The 21,413-nt window shown below is 51.9% G+C and overlaps 1 protein-coding gene and 1 pseudogene across 1 annotated transcript; both read right to left on the bottom strand.

The window, feature by feature from the left end:
* Positions 1–7,774: 7,774 nt before the first annotated feature.
* LOC128918036 (tektin-3-like) lies at positions 7,775–14,413 on the bottom strand (the record flags this gene model as incomplete). Its single annotated transcript, XM_054221888.1, has 7 exons — positions 13,835–14,413; positions 13,196–13,279; positions 12,473–12,543; positions 12,048–12,191; positions 10,942–11,164; positions 9,570–9,724; positions 7,775–7,976 (listed from the first exon to the last, which is right to left on the bottom strand). Coding segments are annotated over exons 1-7 (1,458 nt in total), but the record flags the coding sequence as incomplete, so codon positions are not given.
* Positions 14,414–20,491: 6,078 nt separating this feature from the next.
* On the bottom strand, positions 20,492–21,156 carry LOC128918163 (RING finger protein 222-like; annotated as a pseudogene).
* Positions 21,157–21,413: the final 257 nt, after the last annotated feature.

Raw genomic sequence — 21,413 nt, 5'->3', positions numbered from 1 at the left:
CCCCCACCATTGCTCCTAATGCTTTAGCTAAAGTGCCATCAGCGATTCCTGTTTCACAGGGATGCACGGTATACCAATATATTGATGACATCCTAATAGGGGGAGAGAGCCAAGAAAGTGTACAAGACATGATGCAAAACATCCAAAAAACATTATCGGATTTAGGATTGGAAATTCCAGACGCAAAGTGTCAGGGACGTGCAGAGGAAGTTAAATTCCTGGGGGTCTGGTGGATTAAGGGAGCTGCTTCTGTCCCTCAGGATACCCTGAAAAAAATAGAGCATGGACAGAATCCTTCCAGCACGAAGGAGTTACAGCAAGTTCTGGGAACTTTAAGTTATTGCCGTAAACACATCCCTGGCTTTTCCATCATTGCTCGCCCCCTTTATTGTTTGCTGAAAAAGGGTAGATCCTGGGAGTGGACTGAACAACATACTAATGCACTGGAATTGCTAATAAAGGAGCTAAGGTTATTCCAACAACTTGGCGCCATCCCTCCAACTGACCCTGTCCATGTGGAATGGGGCTTCAGTGAACATGGTTCTCATTGTAACTTGTGGCAGAAGGGACCAGCAGGACTGGAGAGACCATTAGAATTTAGCTCTCACTCCTTCAATGATACTGAGAGCAGATATTCAGACCTTGAGAAGGGTTTACTGTCCCTGGTGCGAGCATTGCAACGAGCAGAGCAGATAAGGAGAGAACAAAGCGTGGTTATTCGCGACCCTTTTCGTCTCCTAGATGTGGTCCGTCAAGGGACAGCACCACCAGCCGGCATTGCCCCGAAACCCACAGTTCGAAAGTGGTATGCTTATTTCGAAGGCATTAATGAAATCACGCCAATCTCTGAAGGCAGTGTTAAAGTATCCAAGCTCCAGAAGGATACAGATGGTGCCCTATTGTTCCAATCCCCACCAAACAGACCATCTCCAATCCAAGAAGCACCTCCTCTGAAAGAAGGCAGTGATCTTACAGGAGTGTGGTTTACTGATGTGTCGTCTCACCGTGAGAACGATAAGTGGAAATACAAAGCCGTAGCACTGGAAGTAGCAACGGGGGAAAGAGCAATTGAAACAGGAGAAGGTAGCGCACAAGTAGGGGAACTCAGAGCTGTCCTACTAGCTGCACGACATGGGGCTACTCACATTTACACTGACTCATATGCTGTTTTTAAAGGAGCCACTGAATGGATCGGACACTGGACAGCCAACGATTGGCAGGTGAACAGAGTCCCAATTTGGGAGACAGATAGTTGGAAGCAACTGTTAGAAAGAGGAGGGCAGAGAGCATTGCACATTGGTTGGGTAAAAGGTCATGATCGTTCGAACTCGATCACTGCTCAGTTCAACCAACAGGTAGATAGCCTCACGCGGCTGCAGCAAATTGACATTGTAGATGATGGTGGGAAAGGGAACGCTTAGTCGAATGGTTACGTGTTAAGCGTGGCCACGCAGGCCGTGCTGATGTGTATCAGGAAGGACTAGCCCGGGGGTGGCCTGTATCAGCTGAACTGTGCGAACAAGTAGTAACTGCCTGTTCACAATGTCGCCTACGGCTCAATAAAGATCATCCGAGTAAGGCGCCTCCCTTACCCATTCGGGACAAGAAACCATTGTGGCATTCCTGGCAAATTGATTGTATTGGGCCCTTGAGATCATCAGGTGAGAAAAGAGACATCCTAGTAGGAGTGGAGATTATCTCTGGCCTCACTATGGCCACCAGCTTCAAATCAGCTACCGGGGACAACACAGTGAAAGGCCTACAAGGGTGGTACAGCACCCTTCCCCTTCCTGAGGCAATCCAAAGTGATAACGGTTCACACTTTACCGCTTCGGTGGTACAAGATTGGGCCAAAGAAGAAGGCATTCGATGGGTATTTCATACTCCCTATTATCCTCAGGCTGATGGCATTGTTGAACGCACCAATGGATTGGTTATGCGTTTTGCAAAAACTCATGAACCTGGTTGGCATTTGCGATGGGATGATGCCACCTATCAATTCAATAACGGAGTGGAGATGGCTGTCCTAGAATGAAAGCTTTCTGTGTATCTGCCAATATCATCACTCCAAAAGTTCCCAATGAACCAGGAAAATACCTAGGACAATTTCACCCTGGGCAACCTGTGTTAGTGAAAATGCCTCAAATTGGCACAGTACCAATGGTGCTAGCTACTCCCCAAAATCCCCATGCATGGGAAGCCAAAGACTGTTCAGGGAAGATACACCGGATCAGCACCCGGTGGATCTCGCCCCCTTTTTGACCCCGTCGCTCAAAGAAGACCGAGCAGATTCCCTTTTCTTTTGTGTCTTACAGGAACCTTAGATGAACTGTACGTGGACAGACAAACTGTTGCCACCTCACAACGACTGAAGAGAGATGTGACTGGTATCTTAGGAACAGGACTGGGAGTCTTAAATAGTATAGATACTTGCAAAGAAACTAGTCACAACTACTAGTGATCTAGCCAAATTAAAACATCCTCTACAGTCCTCTCGATCAGCATTGGGAAATCACCAATGGCTTTTATTGAATATATTGCCTCAGTGGGAAGAAACAGGTGAAAAGGACCATCAGCTGATCACAAATGCACTTGGTACAACCCAAAACAATGTTTCTTTGGCTCTTAGTTGTACCCAAGCCCAACTGTGGATGCAATCTATGACAGCCACAATCATAAGGGAAGGTGAACAAGGCACCTTGCCCACTGAAGTCCAAAAAGTAATATGGGATAACGCAATTGAGTTTGAGAAAAAATTTCAATCCTGGTGGTATCTGGTTAATTTCCCCTACGATCCCACTGAGAGCAAGGCCACAGCTTTTCTCTTAACGATACGCACTGCCTCGGTGTACACCATATACCCAGTCATCGCCCTGGGGTTGAATCACCATGGAGCCATACTCCATCCGGTAGAGCACAGAGCGTGGGCACAACAAAATGAGAATAAATGGCAAACTGTTGATGTTGCAGCATGCATTTCATGAGATCAACAAGGATTCATTTGTGAGAGTAATACTCTCAAGGCACAAGACATTTGTCTTGACACCAACCAGAATGTTTGTCACTTTGAGATACATCCCGATGAAACCCCAGAAACTGTGCTTGTATATATTGGGAAAGGGTGTGTTTGCATGAGGTCTCCCTGTACTCTTGTATTCATAGATGACACAGCAGTAGATAGAAGTAATCACTCAAATCTTTGTGTTTGTAACTTTACTAATGTCATTGGATGTGACTTCAATTCTTCAGCTCCTGTTACGTCTTTTCAATTGCTACAATCTAATTACACGTTGATTCGAGATTTGCTGCCCACCCCTATCGGAATGAATCTCTCACTAGTGAAGAAGTTGCTGCAACACGATGAATTGAAGTGATTGTTGAAAGAGGCCCAAGAAAATGGACAAAGAATTCTGATTACTGTCCATCGTGATGTTGAAGAAATACACCATGTACTGGAAAGGGTCAAGAGAGATGGGGGACAGGAATGGTGGGACAGCCTTTTTGGATGGTCACCAACAGCTACAGGACTTTTGAACAAGATGCTCCATCCTGTTGTCGTTTTACTAGTACTCACTGTATTGTGCTTTGCTTTGACAGTTGTTTTGTATGTTCGACTTCGGATTGTGATGAAAAGCTTAACTCGCTTAATCACCCCACAAGGTGTATTTGCACTTGATATCCCTCGCCACAAGAGGACATGTGATATTCCCCATCAGTATTGAGTATCGTGGAGCTTGAGTGACGGTAGTCACGGGGTGGATTATGTGGAAGAATTACTAAATTGGCCAAGAGTGCAAAAATACAGCATTGTTCACACATGAAGGAAAGTCCTAAAATCCAGAGGCTTCTGAGGTAGAATACAGCTGCAGCTGGCACGCGAAGAATGCAACATCTGTGATTCCCTGTACTAGGTTGTTTGCAAAACTACACGAGGGGTGGAACGGAACGCACTTGTTCCGTGGCCTTCCCTTGTGACGAATAGCAGATATGGGGATGAGATGGTACTACGGAACAGATAAGCGGCCTACACGCTACCCGAGCCAACATTTCGTCAAATGTTGATGAAATGCTGTCCTTTGTGCGAACTTTGCTCACTACAATGTACCAAAACACACCTCCATCCCGGAGACTACCCGCCCCCCGAGGTGCGAACACTCCTCCTTGAGTACTTTAATCATACTAAAAGTATGTATGACTAAAGTCACTCAAACTCCACTTTGAAGACAAAAAAATAGTCTAAAAATAGCCCAAGAGAGAGGGGATGCCAGGGAAGACACCATCGCGAAGAATTCCATTGCTGATTTACGGGATCAGTCGATGGGCTGAGCCTTTCTTCCCCCGCATAGGGACGCCTTTGGGTAAGACTTCGATGACACCGAGTACTTTCTCGGGGACTTTAGAAATTTCTCTAGAGGATCTCTACCCTACATTTATAGCCAGGCTGTATCGCTTATAATTTTGTCGCGCGTTTTGTATACTTAACAATATCTTTATTTGCACGTGCTTTGCAGAGAGTGTATTTATCACCGGCAATCGTAAAGAACCTGTATATCTGTTGTTTAAATAAACCGCGCTGTTTAAGTAGCCAGTCATTTCGCTTTCTCACTGAATGCGACCAAAGACTCGAGAGAGGCCGTGCTAGATCAAGAACACGACTAGACTGAAGGTGCAGCCCACTATTAGTGTATCCAAATCGTAATAGTTTAATACATATTAAAGGCGATTGGACTGATAGTGCTGGATTGGGCATCACTCAGAATTGAAACCCAGCCGCACCTGGCCTCCCACTTGGGTGAGGAGTGTTAGAACGCAAGGGGGTTTCTCTTCTGCCAAAACCGCTTGGCCCCTTTTCACGCAACAAGGTAGTCCTGCAAGGAGCAGGGAGATGGACTCGATGATCCTCATGGGTCTCCTCGACTTGAGACGTTCTATGATCCTATGAACTCACGGCCCCCAGTGGGCAACCGAGTGCCACCCCTGGGCAAGTCAGTGCAGACTGCGTGCATCCTAGTGCCTTTGCTGGGCTACTTGATCCCTTGCCTGGACAACCCCCAGCACCGTCAATGGGCAACCCAAAGAGCCCTTGGGCATCCAAGTGCCCCCCCTGGGCAACCAAGTGCCACCCCTGGGCAAACTGGTGCCCTCATTGGACAAGGCGGTGGCAGCGGTGGTGCTGCTGGGCCAGCCCGTGGGCGAGCAGAGGGCTCGCTGGGGCAGGCAGGTAGACCATGGTGGGGGTGCTGGTGAGGAGATGCACGGTGTCCCCAGCAGCCCCACCACGGCACAGCCTCTCGCAGCACCAGGGCACCGTGCACCAGTGACACTGGGAACTTCTCCTGGGAGAGGGTCCTTCCCCACTTATTTCAGGCTTTAGCCTGAGAAAAGGCATTGGAAGAGGAGGAGCCCAGCCCAGCCGGGGGTGGTTAGCACAGCTGCTCCGGCTAACCCAAGGGGCTTTCTCTCCAGCTTCTGAAAATATCCATCAAGTCTGCTGCCATGACCTCTGTGTCCCGCTTTATCCAGAGGAAACATTCTCATTGGCTTCATTTTACCGCTTTAGATGAACTGTGAGCTGTGTGAATGGCTCGTGCCAGGCTGACACCTCTGTCTTCTCATTGCTGTTTTCCGTCGCCTCTCCTTTTCCCAGCTCTTGCAGCTGCGGACTGAATCACAGAATCATAGCATTGCCCAGGTTGGAAGGGACCTTTCAGATCGACGAGGCCAACCATCGACCCAACACTGACAAAAACCATCACTAAACCCTATCTCTAAGCACCACGTCTGCCCATCTTGACATGTGACAAGATGTTTCCTCTTGTCCCATGGCCTGTTCCTTGGGAGAAGAGACCGACCCCCCCTGGCTACCCCCTCCTTTCAGGGAGCTGCAGAGAGCGAGGTCTCCCCTCAGCCTCCTCTTCTCCAGGCTGAACACCCTCAGCTCCCTCAGCCGCTCCTCACCAGACTTGTGCTCCAGACCCCTCACCAGCTCCGTCGCCCTTCTCTGGACACGCTCCAGCCCCTCAGATTGTACCAACATGTTTTACAGCTTCTCGTGAGCGCAGTGACACCCTGCCCCAGCGCTCCTGCTTTCTGTGCGCACACACACACGGAGCCGGCCTCCACGGGAAAGCCGTGCCTCTGCTGCCAGAGATCTGACAGAAAAGATGGCTCAAACTCTTTTGCGTATACAAAGGTTTTCTTAGGCAACAGGAAGAGGTATGGCCCTTGGATTACTACCCATTCCTGTTCTCCCGTGTGGGTGGCAATGAAGCCACAACACGTAATCCAAGGGGTCTCGATGATAGGATCATAGAATGGTCTGGGTTGGAAGGGACCTTTAAGATCATCAAGTCCAACCATCAACCTAACACTGCCAAAACCATCACTAAACCATGTCCCTCAGCATCCCATCTAGCCATCTTTTAAGTACCTCCAGGGCTGGTGACTCAAACACTTCCCTGGCAGCCTGTTCCAATGCTTGATAACCCATCAAAGGAGACTTCAGGGCCCTGGGACGGTTGGTAAGGGAATCTGGGAGGCAGGTTATTTTTTCCTCTCCTCCCAGTTGCGGGCAATGACACTGGAAGGAACAGGTGGGACCAGCCTATTAATACGTGGCTCCGTGGCCGGTGTGACCAACACCATTTTGGGTTTTATGGTAATGGGATGGCAAACATGGCGCCAGGCTTGCTGGTGTCAGATGGGGTTCACCTCTCATAGAATCCAAGACTCACAGAATGCGTTGGGTTGGAAGGGACCTCTAAAGGCCATCTAGTCCAACCCCCCTGCAGTCAGCAGGGACATCTTCAACTGGATCACGTTGCTGAGAGCCTCAGGCAGCCTGGCCTTGAATGTCTCCAGGGATGGGGCCTCCCCCACCTCTCTGGGCAACCTGGGCCAGTGTCTCCCCACCCACCTCCAAGGGGGAAGAGGGTCTTTGCTCAGGAGGTAGCGGGGCTCATTGACAGAGCTTTAAACAAGGCTTGAAGGGAGAGGGGGACAATATCGGGCTGTCCCTGTGGGATGAGATGCCAAGGTTGGAGGGACAGGGTGCCAGCGAGGGCCTGTTCCTCTGAGATGCGCTGGTGACGCTGCCTCACACTTGAAGTCTTGGAGAGATGAGCCGGGGGCTCCTGAGGTCACAGGAGGCAAGAGGGAAACACCAGTGCAATACCCCAAAGGAATCAAGGGGTGTTCCTGGAAGAAGGTGGTATTTGAAAAGTCATGGCATCAGGTGAAGTCCCCGGGCACTGGAAAAAGGGAAACAATGCACCCATTTTTAAAAAGGGTGGAAAGGAGGGTACTGACCTGTCGGCGTCACCTCTGTGGCTGGGAAGGTCATGGGGCAGATCCTCCTAAAAGCCACGCTAAGGCCCATGGAGGACAAGGAGGTGATTTGAGACATGGCTTCACCCTGTGCTTTTTCCACATCAGTCTCCAACGGAGGAGGACACGACACTTTTTCTCCTAAAATCACAGACCGAATGGGTAGGAATGAATCCCCATGGGTGGATTTGCTCTTAGTTGCATCCAGGATATTTTCAGTTACTTTCTGGCACACCGTGAAAGAGCAGTGGAAAGAGAAAAACCAAAGGGAAAAAAAAAATACTCCAGGTAGACCATGTGACATGCAAAGCGATAATTTAATTTCTACCCAGGCTTCTATCAGGAAGTGGAAGTTTAATCATGTACTATTTATAACATATAGAGAAAACTGATAACTCCGGCAACGGATGCCGTGGGGTGGGCTGAGCCCAGCCTAGATGGGACCCAGCAGCCGCGCGGTGCTGGGAAAGGTCTTGCGCATCGCCATGCACTTCTCCTGGTCAATGAACAGGGAGTTGGCTTTGACGGCCAGGTCGTGCTGCAGGACGGCCTTGGCGCGAACCAGCATTTGCAAGGTGTCCTGGCTGTCTCTCAGCTGCTGCTGAAGAGTCTGCACCGTCTCATGGATGTCACGGACCTCGTTGACAAGGCTGGAAAACAGCAAGGAGCCCTCATTAGAAGTCCCGTCACGTGGGTGGTTTCTAGCATGGCATTGCTGATGGGCCCCTGGGGCATGGGTTTTCCCCCTTCAGCGTGCTCAGACTCACTCGGACCCCCCCTGTTTGTGGCAGATCCATGGGGAAGCTGAGGGCAGAGCTCCTCGGGGTCTCGGCGGGGAGGCACGGTGAACGTCTGCTCGAAGGCTTCGGCAACGCGCAGCCGCGTCTGCCAGAGCAGGTGGTGCCACCAAGCAGAGGGACGAGCAGCTGTCGTTTCCCGTTCCTGTTTGGTTTTGTGGCTTTCTTGGCTCCCCCTCCTGGATTTCCCCGTGCAAGGGTCCTCCCCACACCCACGGGTGCACACGCAGCGAAAGAGGACAGCTGGGAGAGGCTAAAAGCGAAGGTGAAACAAGTGGAGGATGGAACAAAGGATGGCGTGAGAGATGCTAAACAGGCTCTGGGGCTGGGTTTAAATTGCTTTGAAAAGGCTTCCCAGGGAGCCTCACCCAGCGGGCTGCCAGGAGGAGGTGTGAAGTTCAGGGTGCCTGATCCTCCACAGCCCCTCGGGGTGCAATGCCAAAGAGCTCCCTCTGTCCTTGACAGGATTTCCAGTGTCCCCAGGGGAGGTGAGCACAGCCCTCACTGCTTCTCCGAGTGGTGCACAGAATCCCAGGCTGGCGGGGGTTGGCAGGGACCTCTGGAGATCACCCAGTCCAACCCCCTGCCAGAGCAGGGTCACCCAGAGCAGGTGGCACAGGAACGCCTCCAGGCGGGTTTGGGATGTCTCCAGAGACGGAGACTCCACCACCTCTCGGGGCAGCCTGTGCCAGGGCTCTGCCACCCTCACAGCAAAGAAGTTCCTCCTCCTGTTGAGGTGGAACGCCCTATGGTCAAGTTTGTGCCCGTTACCCCTTGTCCTGTCCCCGGGCACCACTGAGAAGAGCCTGGCCCCATCCTCCTGACACCCCCCCCTTTCAGTATTGATAAGCGTTGAGAAGGTCCCCCCTCAGGCGTCTTTTTTCCAGCCTGAAGAGACCCAAATCCCTCAGCCTTTCTTCACAAGAGAGGTGTTCCAGTCCCCTCATCCTCTTGGTAGCCCTTTGCTGTCCCCTCTCCAGCAGTTCCCTGTCCTTCTGGAACCGGGGAGCCCAGCACTGGACACAGCACCTTGCACAGCAGCTGCACCCTTGCGGTTACCCAAAAGGAAGGACCTAAGAGCTCTCAGCATGAGTCTGTTGGAGAGTAAAGGGCTTGTCCTTCAAACCTGAGCCCATCCAGCCGCCGGGAAGCAGGCAGGAGAGAAGACGGGGTTGACGCAAGTAGGAAAAATCCAGCCCCTCATGGGGTGGCATCAGGCCGCCCCCGGCCATGGGGTACAGCCTCCGTTGTGGGCGCAGAGCTCTCCCAGCACCCAAAGGCTGGGATACCCGCTCATTGCTTTTGATTATGTCGGTGCACTTCTGGAAGGACTCTTTAGGAAAAAAAAGCAACCCCCCATGATTAATTTTGTCATCCAGCGATGCTCCCCAGTGCTACCACCCGTGAGCCCTCGAGGTCCCCGCCGGCCCCGCGCTCCTGCCTTACCGCAGCTGGGCAGTGTCCCGGTACAGCTCCATGTTTGGCCTCCGAGTGCGCTCGTCCAGCCGGGTCTGAGCCACCTTTAATGGAGGCCCCTGGTCCCTAATGGCCTTTTGGATGGCTTCTATATTCCTCTCCGTCTGGAATATTTCCTGCACTGTCTGGCGTAAGAAAGAAACACATGCATAAATTTAACAAATATATTCTCCAGCGGCAACGGGATTTCCCTTTTCTGCCATCCATCTGCAGAAAAAAAACAAGTTCAATTAGCAGACCCCGGGCTCAGACTGCTCTCACTCTGCCATAGATGGAGGCACAGATCCAGCAGCCGTTTCTCTGCGGGGAAAAGCCTCTCTTTGCTCTTGCTGTCACATCAGAGGAGGTTTTGGAGCAGTGATGGATCTACTGAATTACCCGCTCCCCAAAATTACTGCTTGCAGGAACTGATCGTCCATCGCTAGCAACTAACAGAGGGCAGGTTTTTGGTGGATGCTCGCTGAAGGATGTGGCACCAGCCCGCGATGCTGCAAGCCCAGTTTCTGCTCGGTTAATCTGTGCCGAGCACTTTTCAGGCAGCTTTCCATGAGAGCCAGTGGTGCGAGCCTGCTGCCCATGGCTGATCTCCACTTCATCTGCTTGGTGGAGCAAACACACCGATACCTGTGCAGCAACCACAGAGTGCTGAGACCGAAAACACGTCCTTGGAGGAGCAGCAAAGCTGCAAACCCCACAGCAGACACCCCAGCAGAGTCCCAGTAAAGACCTTCTGCAGGGCAGCCAGCGCCTCTGAAGTAACTAGTGCTGATGCAAGTAGCGCTGGCATTTTCTGCTGGAAATCCCTGTGCTAGCAGGCTGTCAGCTGGGATGAGCAATGGGCAGTATCCCTTGGGATGAAATTACACTGCCAACTCATCCTGCTCCAAGAAGAAAGTCCCCAAGAAAGCTGGGCAGGGGCTGTTTGCAAGGGCATGTAGCGAGAGGACGAGGGGCAATGGTTTAAACTAGAGCAGGGCGGGTTTAGATGAGACATTAGGCAGAAGTTCTTTGCACTGAGGGTGGGGAGACCCTGGCCCAGGTTGCCCAGAGAGGTGGGGGAGGCCCCATCCCTGGAGACATTCAAGGCCAGGCTGGATGAGGCTCTGAGCAACCTGATCCAGTTGAAGATGTCCCTGCTGACTGCAGGGGGTTGGACTAGGTGGCCTTGAGAGGTCCCTTCACACCCAACACATCCTATGGCTCTATGATTCTAAATGATGCTATAACCAGGTTCTTGTGGTGACCGTTCCTCTGCTGGGGCCAGGTCTGCGTGGAGGGTCGCGCTTTGGAGGTGTCACCGGGAAGTGACAGTGTCACACCAAAAGGGAGGGGTTCAGGCTACCTTGGCCAGGTGGGTCTGAATCTTTCTCTTGGCATCGGCCGTCTCGGCGATGCGGTTGGTGAAGGCGACGTTCACGGCGTTGAACTGACGCCACATCTGGCTGTCCGTCACCGCCAGCAGGTTCTCGATGTTGTCCCGCAGCTTGGCGGAGGCCGCCCGCTCGCTCTGGGAGCGGAGGATGTTGTCGTTGGTGAACTTGGCCCAGGACTGCGGCACCGAGATCCTGGCGGGGAAAAGGAGAGGCCCCCGGTAAGCTGGATGTGGGCAGGCATGGACCCTGCCAGGGAGCAGCGTGGATTCACTATAGCTTAAATCTACACTTTTAATTGGACTGTATGTCATAGTTTAACCCCAGCCAGCAGCCAGGACCACGCGTGCGCTGGTGCAGTTCTCCCCCTTCCCCCCAGAAGGGAGAAGAGGGAGAAAAGGAGGGGAAAGGGAAAGGGAAAAACTCATGGGTGGAGATAAGGACAGTTTAATAGAACAGTAACAGAAACGAACAATAATAATAATAATAATAATAATAATAATAATAATAATAATAATAACAACAACAATAATAATAATGACACAAGTCACTCTCACCACCCAGTGAACTGGCACCTTCCCGAGCCCCGACCGCATATTCCCACCCCGCACCAACCCCCATTTATATCCTGAGCATGGCATCTATGGTACGGAATATTCCGTTGGCATTTCCCTTGTTCTGCCTATGCTCCTCCTCACTTCTATGGGAAGCTGAAAAGAGTCCTTGAAAAGTATAAACATCGCCTGGCAACAACTAAGACACATCTTTGAAAATATGCATAAACTTAAGGAGCTGTTTCAGCAGAGGTGCTCAGCTGAATTAATTGGCAGGCTGATCTCTCAACCCCTGGTAGAATGTTCAATGAGGTGGGACTGGCTTTCACCCTCTGGATGTTTGGCATCCAACTGTCAGCAGAGGGTTGTGCTCCCTTTCCGGGGAGCGGAGAGAAATGACCGCTCTGAGGGAGGTGTCTCCAGGCCGGATGGATCTGGGTTGGGGACAAGCAGCTCCCTGCCAGGGAGAGGCACCGCGTATCCCGGGGACAGCTTGCTGCTGGGGACCGACAGCGTGCACTCACGTGGCATCGACCTGCTCCACCCCTCGGTAGTAACTGATGCCGTGGGAGGTGTTCATCAGGTGGTGGCACCTGTCGTCGATCCGGTGGGCCACCTGCTTGTTGGCCAGATCCTTCTCCAGATTCTGCTGGGCCACCCGGTTGTACCTTCAACATGCAAACAGCAGCCATCGGTGGGGACGTACGGGTGGAATGGCTTCCTCCCCGTTCCACTCCCCACAGCAGCTCCCGGCCCCCCCCGCAGCTCTGTCCTCCCAAGAGCATCACCGCCCGCATGCCATGGAGCCTCCATGGGCTTTACGCCTGTGGGGTGTGGGGAGAGATGGGGTTCTTCTGGGGGTTCACATCTGCTGGGGTTCTGCTGGGGCTCTGCTGTGACCACAAATGCACATCAGCCCTACGACATGAGAGAAGGAGCTCCTCCTTACGTGATCTGGGCTTTGACCTTGTCCAGGAACTGCTGCATCTTCTCCCGGCACGACCTGATGACATCGACTTCCTGGGCAAAGGCAAAAGAGGACCCCATCAGTGTCCATCCTCACTCGTCCTGGTCACACTCCTCCCCTTGGACCTCTCCAACCCTGCACACAGCAAGAACTTGCCTGCTTGTCTTCCTGCCCAAAGCAAACAGGCAGGAAAACTCGCAGCTGAGCCTGCGCCCAGCGCCCTGGAGGGGACAGAAGGGTGCTGTGGCTGCAGCCACGGCCTTTGCGTTCCCTTTCAGGGTGGGTCAATAAGGATTTTTTCACCTTGACCTCAGTGTCAAGCGGTGGTTAGTCCCACTGCACGGACAGGGACACATCCTGGTGTGGACAGGCAGAGTGGTTCCCTGGACCACTACACACCTCCGTCCCCAGATCAGCACCTGCCCTTTTTGCTCCCAAAATGTTTTCCTCCCCAGGAGGAATCCCATCCGTACGGGACAAGAGGAGATGGACTTGACTTCGGTGTAAATGCCCAGGCTGAATTTCTGAGACACATTCAGCTCCACCGGAGGAAGTGTGTTGCTCTCAGCTCACTTGACTTCAGCACAAACCCATTGCCTTTGTGAAGCTCCGGCTGCTGGAGGCAGGTGATCAGTGCTCCAAATCCCATAACTTTGAAATACGGTAAAAATAGCTTCAACACATGATCTGAGTTACCCAACTTACTGTTAAGAGCTGTTCCTCCACGTTGTCATGGACCAGGTCGATGCCCATCCTCTTCTCCCGGTGAAGTAAGCACTCCTGAGCGACCTGTTGGGGACACGCCATCACCGCTGGCTGCAGGGGCAGGGCTCTCTATGGGGACCGTCCCCATCTCCAATAATGCAAGAAATGAAACTCTAGGTGGGCACGGAGATGACAAGAGGGGAAAAAAGTGGCCCGGGGCAGCTGGTTTTGCTGACAAGGAGCAGCCGAGCTGCAACATCAGCATTAAACCATCATGAGGGAGCAGACGTGTCCCTGGTGCAGCCACAGCTGAAACGGGGGACCTGTGTCAGCTTTGACGCCCACCTCGCCAGAGCCTCGTGGTAAGACATGGGCTTTTGTCTCCCAAACTGGGATTCTGGATGTACGGCTTCTAAAAATATTGAGTTAAGCAAACGCTGCTCTGACGTGCTCAGCCTGTGCTGATAGGGGATCCAGCAGATGGCAAGGGGGGTTTGGTTACTACTAACTTAACTAATGGCCTCAATAAAAGCTTTCTAGACATTCTGGAGCTGCAGTGAAACTTAATGAGACTTTTGAAGGGCTGCAGATGATTCAGCAGTAGGCTACAGCTTGCAGCGCGCTGGGACAGGTGCTTACCCGGAGAGGGGCCTCCGCCTCGGCCAAGGCTCTCTCCAGCCTGGTCTTCACCTCTGTGAGCGCGTTGGTCTCCCCGATCACCTCATCTAGCTCGTGGCAGAGCTCCGATTTCCAAAACGCGATGTCATTGGCGCGCACTCCCAGGTTTTTGGTGCTTTCTACTTGCGTTTTCTTGGTCTGCTGGTATTTGTGGTCAATGATGCGGGAGGTATCGGCTCTCAGGCGCTCCGCGTTCTTCTGGGAGGTCTCCGACTCCCTGTAATTGGTCACGTTGGACTTGTACCAGTCTTCAGGGGTGTAGCGGGTGAAGACGGTGGTTCTGGTGGAAACAGAAGGAAGCTTCTCGCCGTCGGTTATCCCCTGGGAACTCTTGGAAAAGGCAGCCAAAGTTGGTTTGCTGGCAGCCGTTTTGTAGTAGGTGCTGGGCATCCAGGGGAGGCTGTAGCTCTGAGGCAAGGGGCGGTAAGGAAATCGGTTCTTATAGCTTGACGCCATGGTGTGGATGGCAGGGAGAAACCTGGTGGGTATGGCTCTGGGATGGGCGAACTTTGCTGGTAAGGGAGAGCCGACAGACTCCATGCTCCACCGCTGCTATTCGTGTGTCCCGTCCGTGTCCTGCACAGAGGAGGAGAGAGAGGACAACCTCAGCAACCTCCTGCACTTGCCTTACTTCTTACAGCAACACCCGCAACTTCAAACACAAACAGCGACGCACAGAGCGCCCTCACAGCGCCTGAACAGGCCTAAACCCCTTGAAAACAAATCCCTCCTGACAGCATCCCAAACATTTGTATATAAAAGCGTTTGACTTTGTTGTTAGTGTCTAGCATCAGGTCTTGGAATGCGGAGAAAAACAAATCACGGCCGTAAGGAGAATGACAGATACCGTGCCTTCCTTTTCCTTAAATGTGTCAATCCAGTCAAACCGGAGTTGCTCCTTCTCTGCTGTTCCTTTGTTTCTTTTGGCTGGCGTATCTGCTGATCTTCTGATACTCCAGACGTCATTTTCTCTGTAAAAGTTCCATTCCCAGTCCCGAGAGCTGCGTCCCTTTTGGACACACATCTGCTACCAGCCCAGCGCCATTTGTGGGTGGGTGAGGGACTCCATCCTCACCCCCTCTATCTTCCCTTGCCTTAAATGCTGGAGTGAGGAGCCTGCAGGTGAGCTGAGCTTTGCAGGACTATATCCAAATTTGACCCCCCCACACCCCTATTTCAGCCTCAAAAGAGGGGCCGCCTCTTGCCTTGCAAAGGAGGAAAGGTGTCGATGGCTCACCTGCTGTAAGATCAGTGTGCGTGGGAAGGAGATGGCCCACAGTCTTTTCAGAGCGCTTGGGAAACACCAGCCTTGCAGTAGCCCTAGGAGGAATGGCCACACATGAAGATTTTGCTACCAAGAATTGCATATTGTCCTCTCCAGCTTGAGGCTGTCAATCGATGGTTATCAGCCATATAACGCAGGGGGCCACCAAACACACCTCATCTGAGGACAAACACTCCGGAGGGGTACGTGGTGCTCGGTACGAAGCTCTTGTGAGGTTACAAGTGTCACCCACGGGCAGGAATAAGTCCCTGAATACGGCTGTTGTAGCCAGCCTGACGTGTCCTTCCCCTAACACCGTCCCGTCCCCACTGCTCCCAGCCTGGCTCGGAGCCCCAGGGGAAGACGAGGACACGGGTGTGCTACAGCAAGATCCCTGATGGGAGTGGCTGTGGGACAGGCAGCGGGAAACTCACACCCTCAAATTTAGCAAAAAAAAAAGGTTTCACAAACACGACCCTCCGAGGCAGTTTGGCAGAACCGAGGACGAAATGTCTGCGCTCAGGTCCAACAAAAACCACCGTGTGTGCCGCTTCCCACAAACCGCTCCCTTCAGCCCTTTTCTCCCGGCTAGGGATAAATGACGGCGCTTTCCCTAGCTCCGTGCCGCTTTATACCTGAGAAACAGCCTTGGGAGGGTGGGAGGCAGCTTCCCTGGCTCCCACCCCCACAAATAAACTCTGCCCTTTCAGACACTGACAGACACACGTTTAGGAAAGGGAGGGAAAACCCCTTGGGAACGGCCCAGGGCTACTTTTCCCTGCATTTCCAGCCGAAATAAATGCCCCTGCATCCCCCTTGGGATAAGCCATCCCAGGGCGACACTTTGTGCCACCCCTGAACACGGACACATGACAGGAGCCCCCGACAACCTCATCTGGGTACATTTAGAGGACAGAAGAGATATGGAGGGGGATTAGGAGAATGATCTGTTTTTTTCCCTCCCAGTTCAGGGACATACGCACCCTGCAGAGGCTTGGGGGTGTGCGGGGGGGGCTGCTACTCAGTGCTGTGCTGTCAGGTTGGGTGGCAGCACTGCCAGACACTGCAGCATCCCCAGTGCCCTCTGTGTCACAGAACCAGGGCAGCGTTGCCGCTGGCGCAGGGTGCTCAGTAACCGGGTTCTACGCGGGCAACTCCCTGCTGCTGCTCTGGCAACCTGATGCAGCTGTTGGGCAACGCATTGCTGTGGATGGGCAAGCCGGGGCCAGCCCTGGGCAAGAAAATACCCTCACATGGCATCCTAGATCCTGCCCTGGACAACCTACTGCCCTCCATGGGCAGGTTTTGCAGCCCCTGGACAACCAGGTGCAGCTTTTGGGCAACTGTTGAGCGGCTTAGTCATATGATTTGGTTTTAGGGAAGTGGAATAATTACTAAATTGGCCAAGAATACAAAAATACAGCATTGTTCACACATGAAGGAAAGTCCTAAAATCCAGAGGCTTCTGAGGTAGAATACAGCCGCAGCTGGCACGCGAAGAATGCAACATCTGTGATTCCCTGTACTAGGTTGTTTGCGAAACTACACGAGGGGTGGAATGGAACTGTGTGGAGTTTTGCAGGACGCAAAAAAGGATTAGACACAGTTAAATTGGGCCTGTTAGAAACTTCTCTACCTTTGCCTTCCTCTAAAACTACCAACATCCGACAGTACCCACTGCCTGCAGCGGCACTTGCAGGAGCAGACGGGGTGGCATCAGATTTAGAAAAAAGAAACATCATTAAGAGCACTCACTCGCCTTATAATTCACCGGTGTGGCCAGTAAAGAAACCAACCGGGCAATGGCGTTTCACAGTAGATTACCGAAAGTTAAACGCCAACACTGCACCCCTGACCGCTGCGGTTCCGAATATCGCGGAAATTGTGACAATGATAAAAGGAGCTGCCCGTCCTTGGATGGCTGCCTTAGATGTAAAAGACAGGTTTTTTATGATTCCCCTCCTTGAGCAGGACAAAGCGCGGTTTGCATTCCCGTGGAAAGGAGCCCAATATACTTCTAACCGACTTCCACAAGGGTACAAGCATTCCCCCACCATGGCTCCTAATGCTTTAGCTAAAGTGCCATCAGCGATTCCTGTTTCACAGGGATGCACGGTATACCAATATATTGATGACATCCTAATAGGGGGAGAGAGCCAAGAAAGTGTACAAGACATGATGCAAAACATCCAAAAAACATTATCGGATTTAGGATTGGAAATTCCAGACGCAAAGTGTCAGGGACGTGCAGAGGAAGTTAAATTCCTGGGGGTCTGGTGGATTAAGGGAGCTGCTTCTGTCCCTCAGGATACCCTGAAAAAAATAGAGCATGGACAGAATCCTTCCAGCACGAAGGAGTTACAGCAAGTTCTGGGAACTTTAAGTTATTGCCGTAAACACATCCCTGGCTTTTCCATCATTGCTCGCCCCCTTTATTGTTTGCTGAAAAAGGGTAGATCCTGGGAGTGGACTGAACAACATACTAATGCACTGGAATTGCTAATAAAGGAGCTAAGGTTATTCCAACAACTTGGCGCCATCCCTCCAACTGACCCTGTCCATGTGGAATGGGGCTTCAGTGAACATGGTTCTCATTGTAACTTGTGGCAGAAGGGACCAGCAGGACCGGAGAGACCATTAGAATTTAGCTCTCGCTCCTTCAATGATACTGAGAGCAGATATTCAGACCTTGAGAAGGGTTTACTGTCCCTGGTGCGAGCATTGCAACGAGCAGAGCAGATAAGGAGAGAACAAAGCGTGGTTGTTCGGGGCCCTTTTCGTCTCCTAGATGTGGTCCGTCAAGGGACAGCACCACCAGCCGGCATTGCCCAGAAACCCACAGTTCGAAAGTGGTATGCTTATTTCGAAGGCATTAATGAAATCACGCCAATCTCTGAAGGCAGTGTTAAAGTATCCAAGCTCCAGAAGGATACAGATGGTGCCCTATTGTTCCAATCCCCACCAAACAGACCATCTCCAATCCAAGAAGCACCTCCTCTGAAAGAAGGCAGTGATCTTACAGGAGTGTGGTTTACTGATGTGTCGTCTCACCGTGAGAACGATAAGTGGAAATACAAAGCCGTAGCACTGGAAGTAGCAACGGGGGAAAGAGCAATTGAAACAGGAGAAGGTAGCGCACAAGTAGGGGAACTCAGAGCTGTCCTACTAGCTGCACGACATGGGGCTACTCACATTTACACTGACTCATATGCTGTTTTTAAAGGAGCCACTGAATGGATCGAACTCTGGACAGCCAACGATTGGCAGGTGAACAGAGTCCCAATTTGGGAGACAGATAGTTGGAAGCAACTGTTAGAAAGAGGAGGGCAGAGAGCATTGCACATTGGTTGGGTAAAAGGTCATGATCGTTCGAACTCGATCACTGCTCAGTTCAACCAACAGGTAGATAGCCTCACGCGGCTGCAGCAAATTGACATTGTAGATGATGGTGGGAAAGGGAACGCTTAGTCGAATGGTTACGTGTTAAGCGTGGCCACGCAGGCCGTGCTGATGTGTATCAGGAAGGACTAGCCCGGGGGTGGCCTGTATCAGCTGAACTGTGCGAACAAGTAGTAACTGCCTGTTCACAATGTCGCCTACGGCTCAATAAAGATCATCCGAGTAAGGCGCCTCCCTTACCCATTTGGGACAAGAAACCATTGTGGCATTCCTGGCAAATTGATTGTATTGGGCCCTTGAGATCATCAGGTGAGAAAAGAGACATCCTAGTAGGAGTGGAGATTATCTCTGGCCTCACTATGGCCACCAGCTTCAAATCAGCTACCGGGGACAACACAGTGAAAGGCCTACAAGGGTGGTACAGCACCCTTCCCCTTCCTGAGGCAATCCAAAGTGATAACGGTTCACACTTTACCGCTTCGGTGGTACAAGATTGGGCCAAAGAAGAAGGCATTCGATGGGTATTTCATACTCCCTATTATCCTCAGGCTGATGGCATTGTTGAACGCACCAATGGATTGGTTATGCGTTTTGCAAAAACTCATGAACCTGGTTGGCATTTGCGATGGGATGATGCCACCTATCAATTCAATAACGGAGTGGAGATGGCTGTCCTAGAATGAAAGCTTTCTGTGTATCTGCCAATATCATCACTCCAAAAGTTCCCAATGAACCAGGAAAATACCTAGGACAATTTCACCCTGGGCAACCTGTGTTAGTGAAAATGCCTCAAATTGGCACAGTACCAATGGTGCTAGCTACTCCCCAAAATCCCCATGCATGGGAAGCCAAAGACTGTTCAGGGAAGATACACCGGATCAGCACCCGGTGGATCTCGCCCCCTTTTTGACCCCGTCGCTCAAAGAAGACCGAGCAGATTCCCTTTTCTTTTGTGTCTTACAGGAACCTTAGATGAACTGTACGTGGACAGACAAACTGTTGCCACCTCACAACGACTGAAGAGAGATGTGACTGGTATCTTAGGAACAGGACTGGGAGTCTTAAATAGTATAGATACTTGCAAAGAAACTAGTCACAACTACTAGTGATCTAGACAAGTTAAAACATCCTCTACAGTCCTCTCGATCAGCATTGGGAAATCACCAATGGCTTTTATTGAATATATTGCCTCAGTGGGAAGAAACAGGTGAAAAGGACCATCAGCTGATCACAAATGCACTTGGTACAACCCAAAACAAAGTTTCTTTGGCTCTTAGTTGTATCCAAGACCAAGTATGGATGTGTAGGAATGTATCTGAGAGAAAATGGCCATGTGAGCCAGCCTCCCTACTGTGAGAGATTAGATTAAGAGCAAAACAGGCAGTAGAAGATGGCATTAGTACATGGGAAAAATGGGAACTGAGAAGGCAGAAAACATGTTGTGCTAATGACTAAGCAATTTACTATGTGAATTCTTGTAACCAACCTGATGTGTGAACGAACTGCATGCACAGCGCGTGGACAGTGTAACTGGCTGATCAGAAATAAGCGAGTCGCGTGTACGGCTACAACACAGGGTATAAAAGATGATGATCGGTGCTTAATAAACGGCTTCTGTTGATTCACACTGGATCATCTGGAGTCCAGTTATTTCTCCTCAACGGGGTGCGGGAGGAGAAACCATGCTCTCTGCTAAGACACTAGGGGAACCCACTAGCAGGGTTTGACCAGCCACATTTTAACCAAAAGAGGCAGAAAATGCCAGCGACGACACTGTGAGCACCCGGAGATCTGCGGAAAGGTCTGAAAGTCCATTCAGTCCCTGGCCAGATGAGAGAGAGCTTCACCCGGAGCTGCTTCTGGACTTTCTCATGGGATCTTTTGAGAGAGGTCCCGGCCCTAGCTCTGTCCCAGCATCAGTGACACCTCCAGCATCTGAGCTGATCCCATCCCTGCTACGAGTCCCTCTTCACCAGCAGCAGCCAAGGGAGCACAGCCGCCAGCATGGCCACCGTCAAGATGAGCAGGACGGCGAGGGCGATGGGCGACTGGCAGCATTTCACCCCCAGGGCCGAGCTGGATGACACCGAGCTTCGTGTTTCCATTCTGCTTCTCCTCCCCAGGGAGCTGCAGTCCACATCCACCAGTGGCATCCCATGGTCACTGATGACAAAGATGTGGGCTTCCCGCGCCAGCTCTCCCGGGACCCCCTGCGAGTCCATGGGGCTGTTCCCTGTGCTGCAGCACCGGTCGAAGCTCTGCACCAGCATCACAAAATGGCTGGGCACCACCAAGGTGTTGCTGGCCTCCAATTTGGTCAGATGGGACAGGGAGGAAGGTGACAGAGGCATCTCCAGGGCCCGGAGGTTGGTGCCTGCCTTGGGCGGCCATAGAACTGCCTTCTTGCTGAGGAAAGTCACGTAGCGGCAGATGGGCAGATGATGCTGCTCTGGACCTGGCCGTCAAGCTTGGCGGAGAGCAAGCACTTCACCAGGCAGTCGTGGCAGAAGGTGTGCCCGCAGCTGAGCTGGCGGTGCATGGCCTCCAGCGGGTGGAACTTCTCGTAGCACACGGGGCACTCGGCCGGGGGTCCCTCCTTGCTGGACGAGGCCTCAGACATCCCTGCTCTGTCGGCCACAGGCGCTCCCCAGCTGCGAGGAAGAGGCACGATGGGTTAATAAGGTTGAAATGATAAGCATGATCCATCTCTTCATCTCTCCTCCTCCTCCCTGCTCTCTTGCTTTTGCCCTCTTGCCCCTAACAGATGCAGTTGACAGCTACTAGGCATCCTCTCAACAAGACAGGGCATTTTCAGGAGCATTACGCCTCTCAGTGTGGCCCTTGGGGCAAGAGAGAGATGACGGGAGGACCCCAACT

The sequence above is a fragment of the Rissa tridactyla genome, chromosome 15 (assembly GCF_028500815.1).
Source record: "Rissa tridactyla isolate bRisTri1 chromosome 15, bRisTri1.patW.cur.20221130, whole genome shotgun sequence".
In the NCBI taxonomy this organism is placed as follows: domain Eukaryota; kingdom Metazoa; phylum Chordata; class Aves; order Charadriiformes; family Laridae; genus Rissa; species Rissa tridactyla.
The sequence above is the reverse complement of the archived record's forward strand: the minus strand, read 5'-3'. Positions and strand labels throughout refer to the sequence as shown.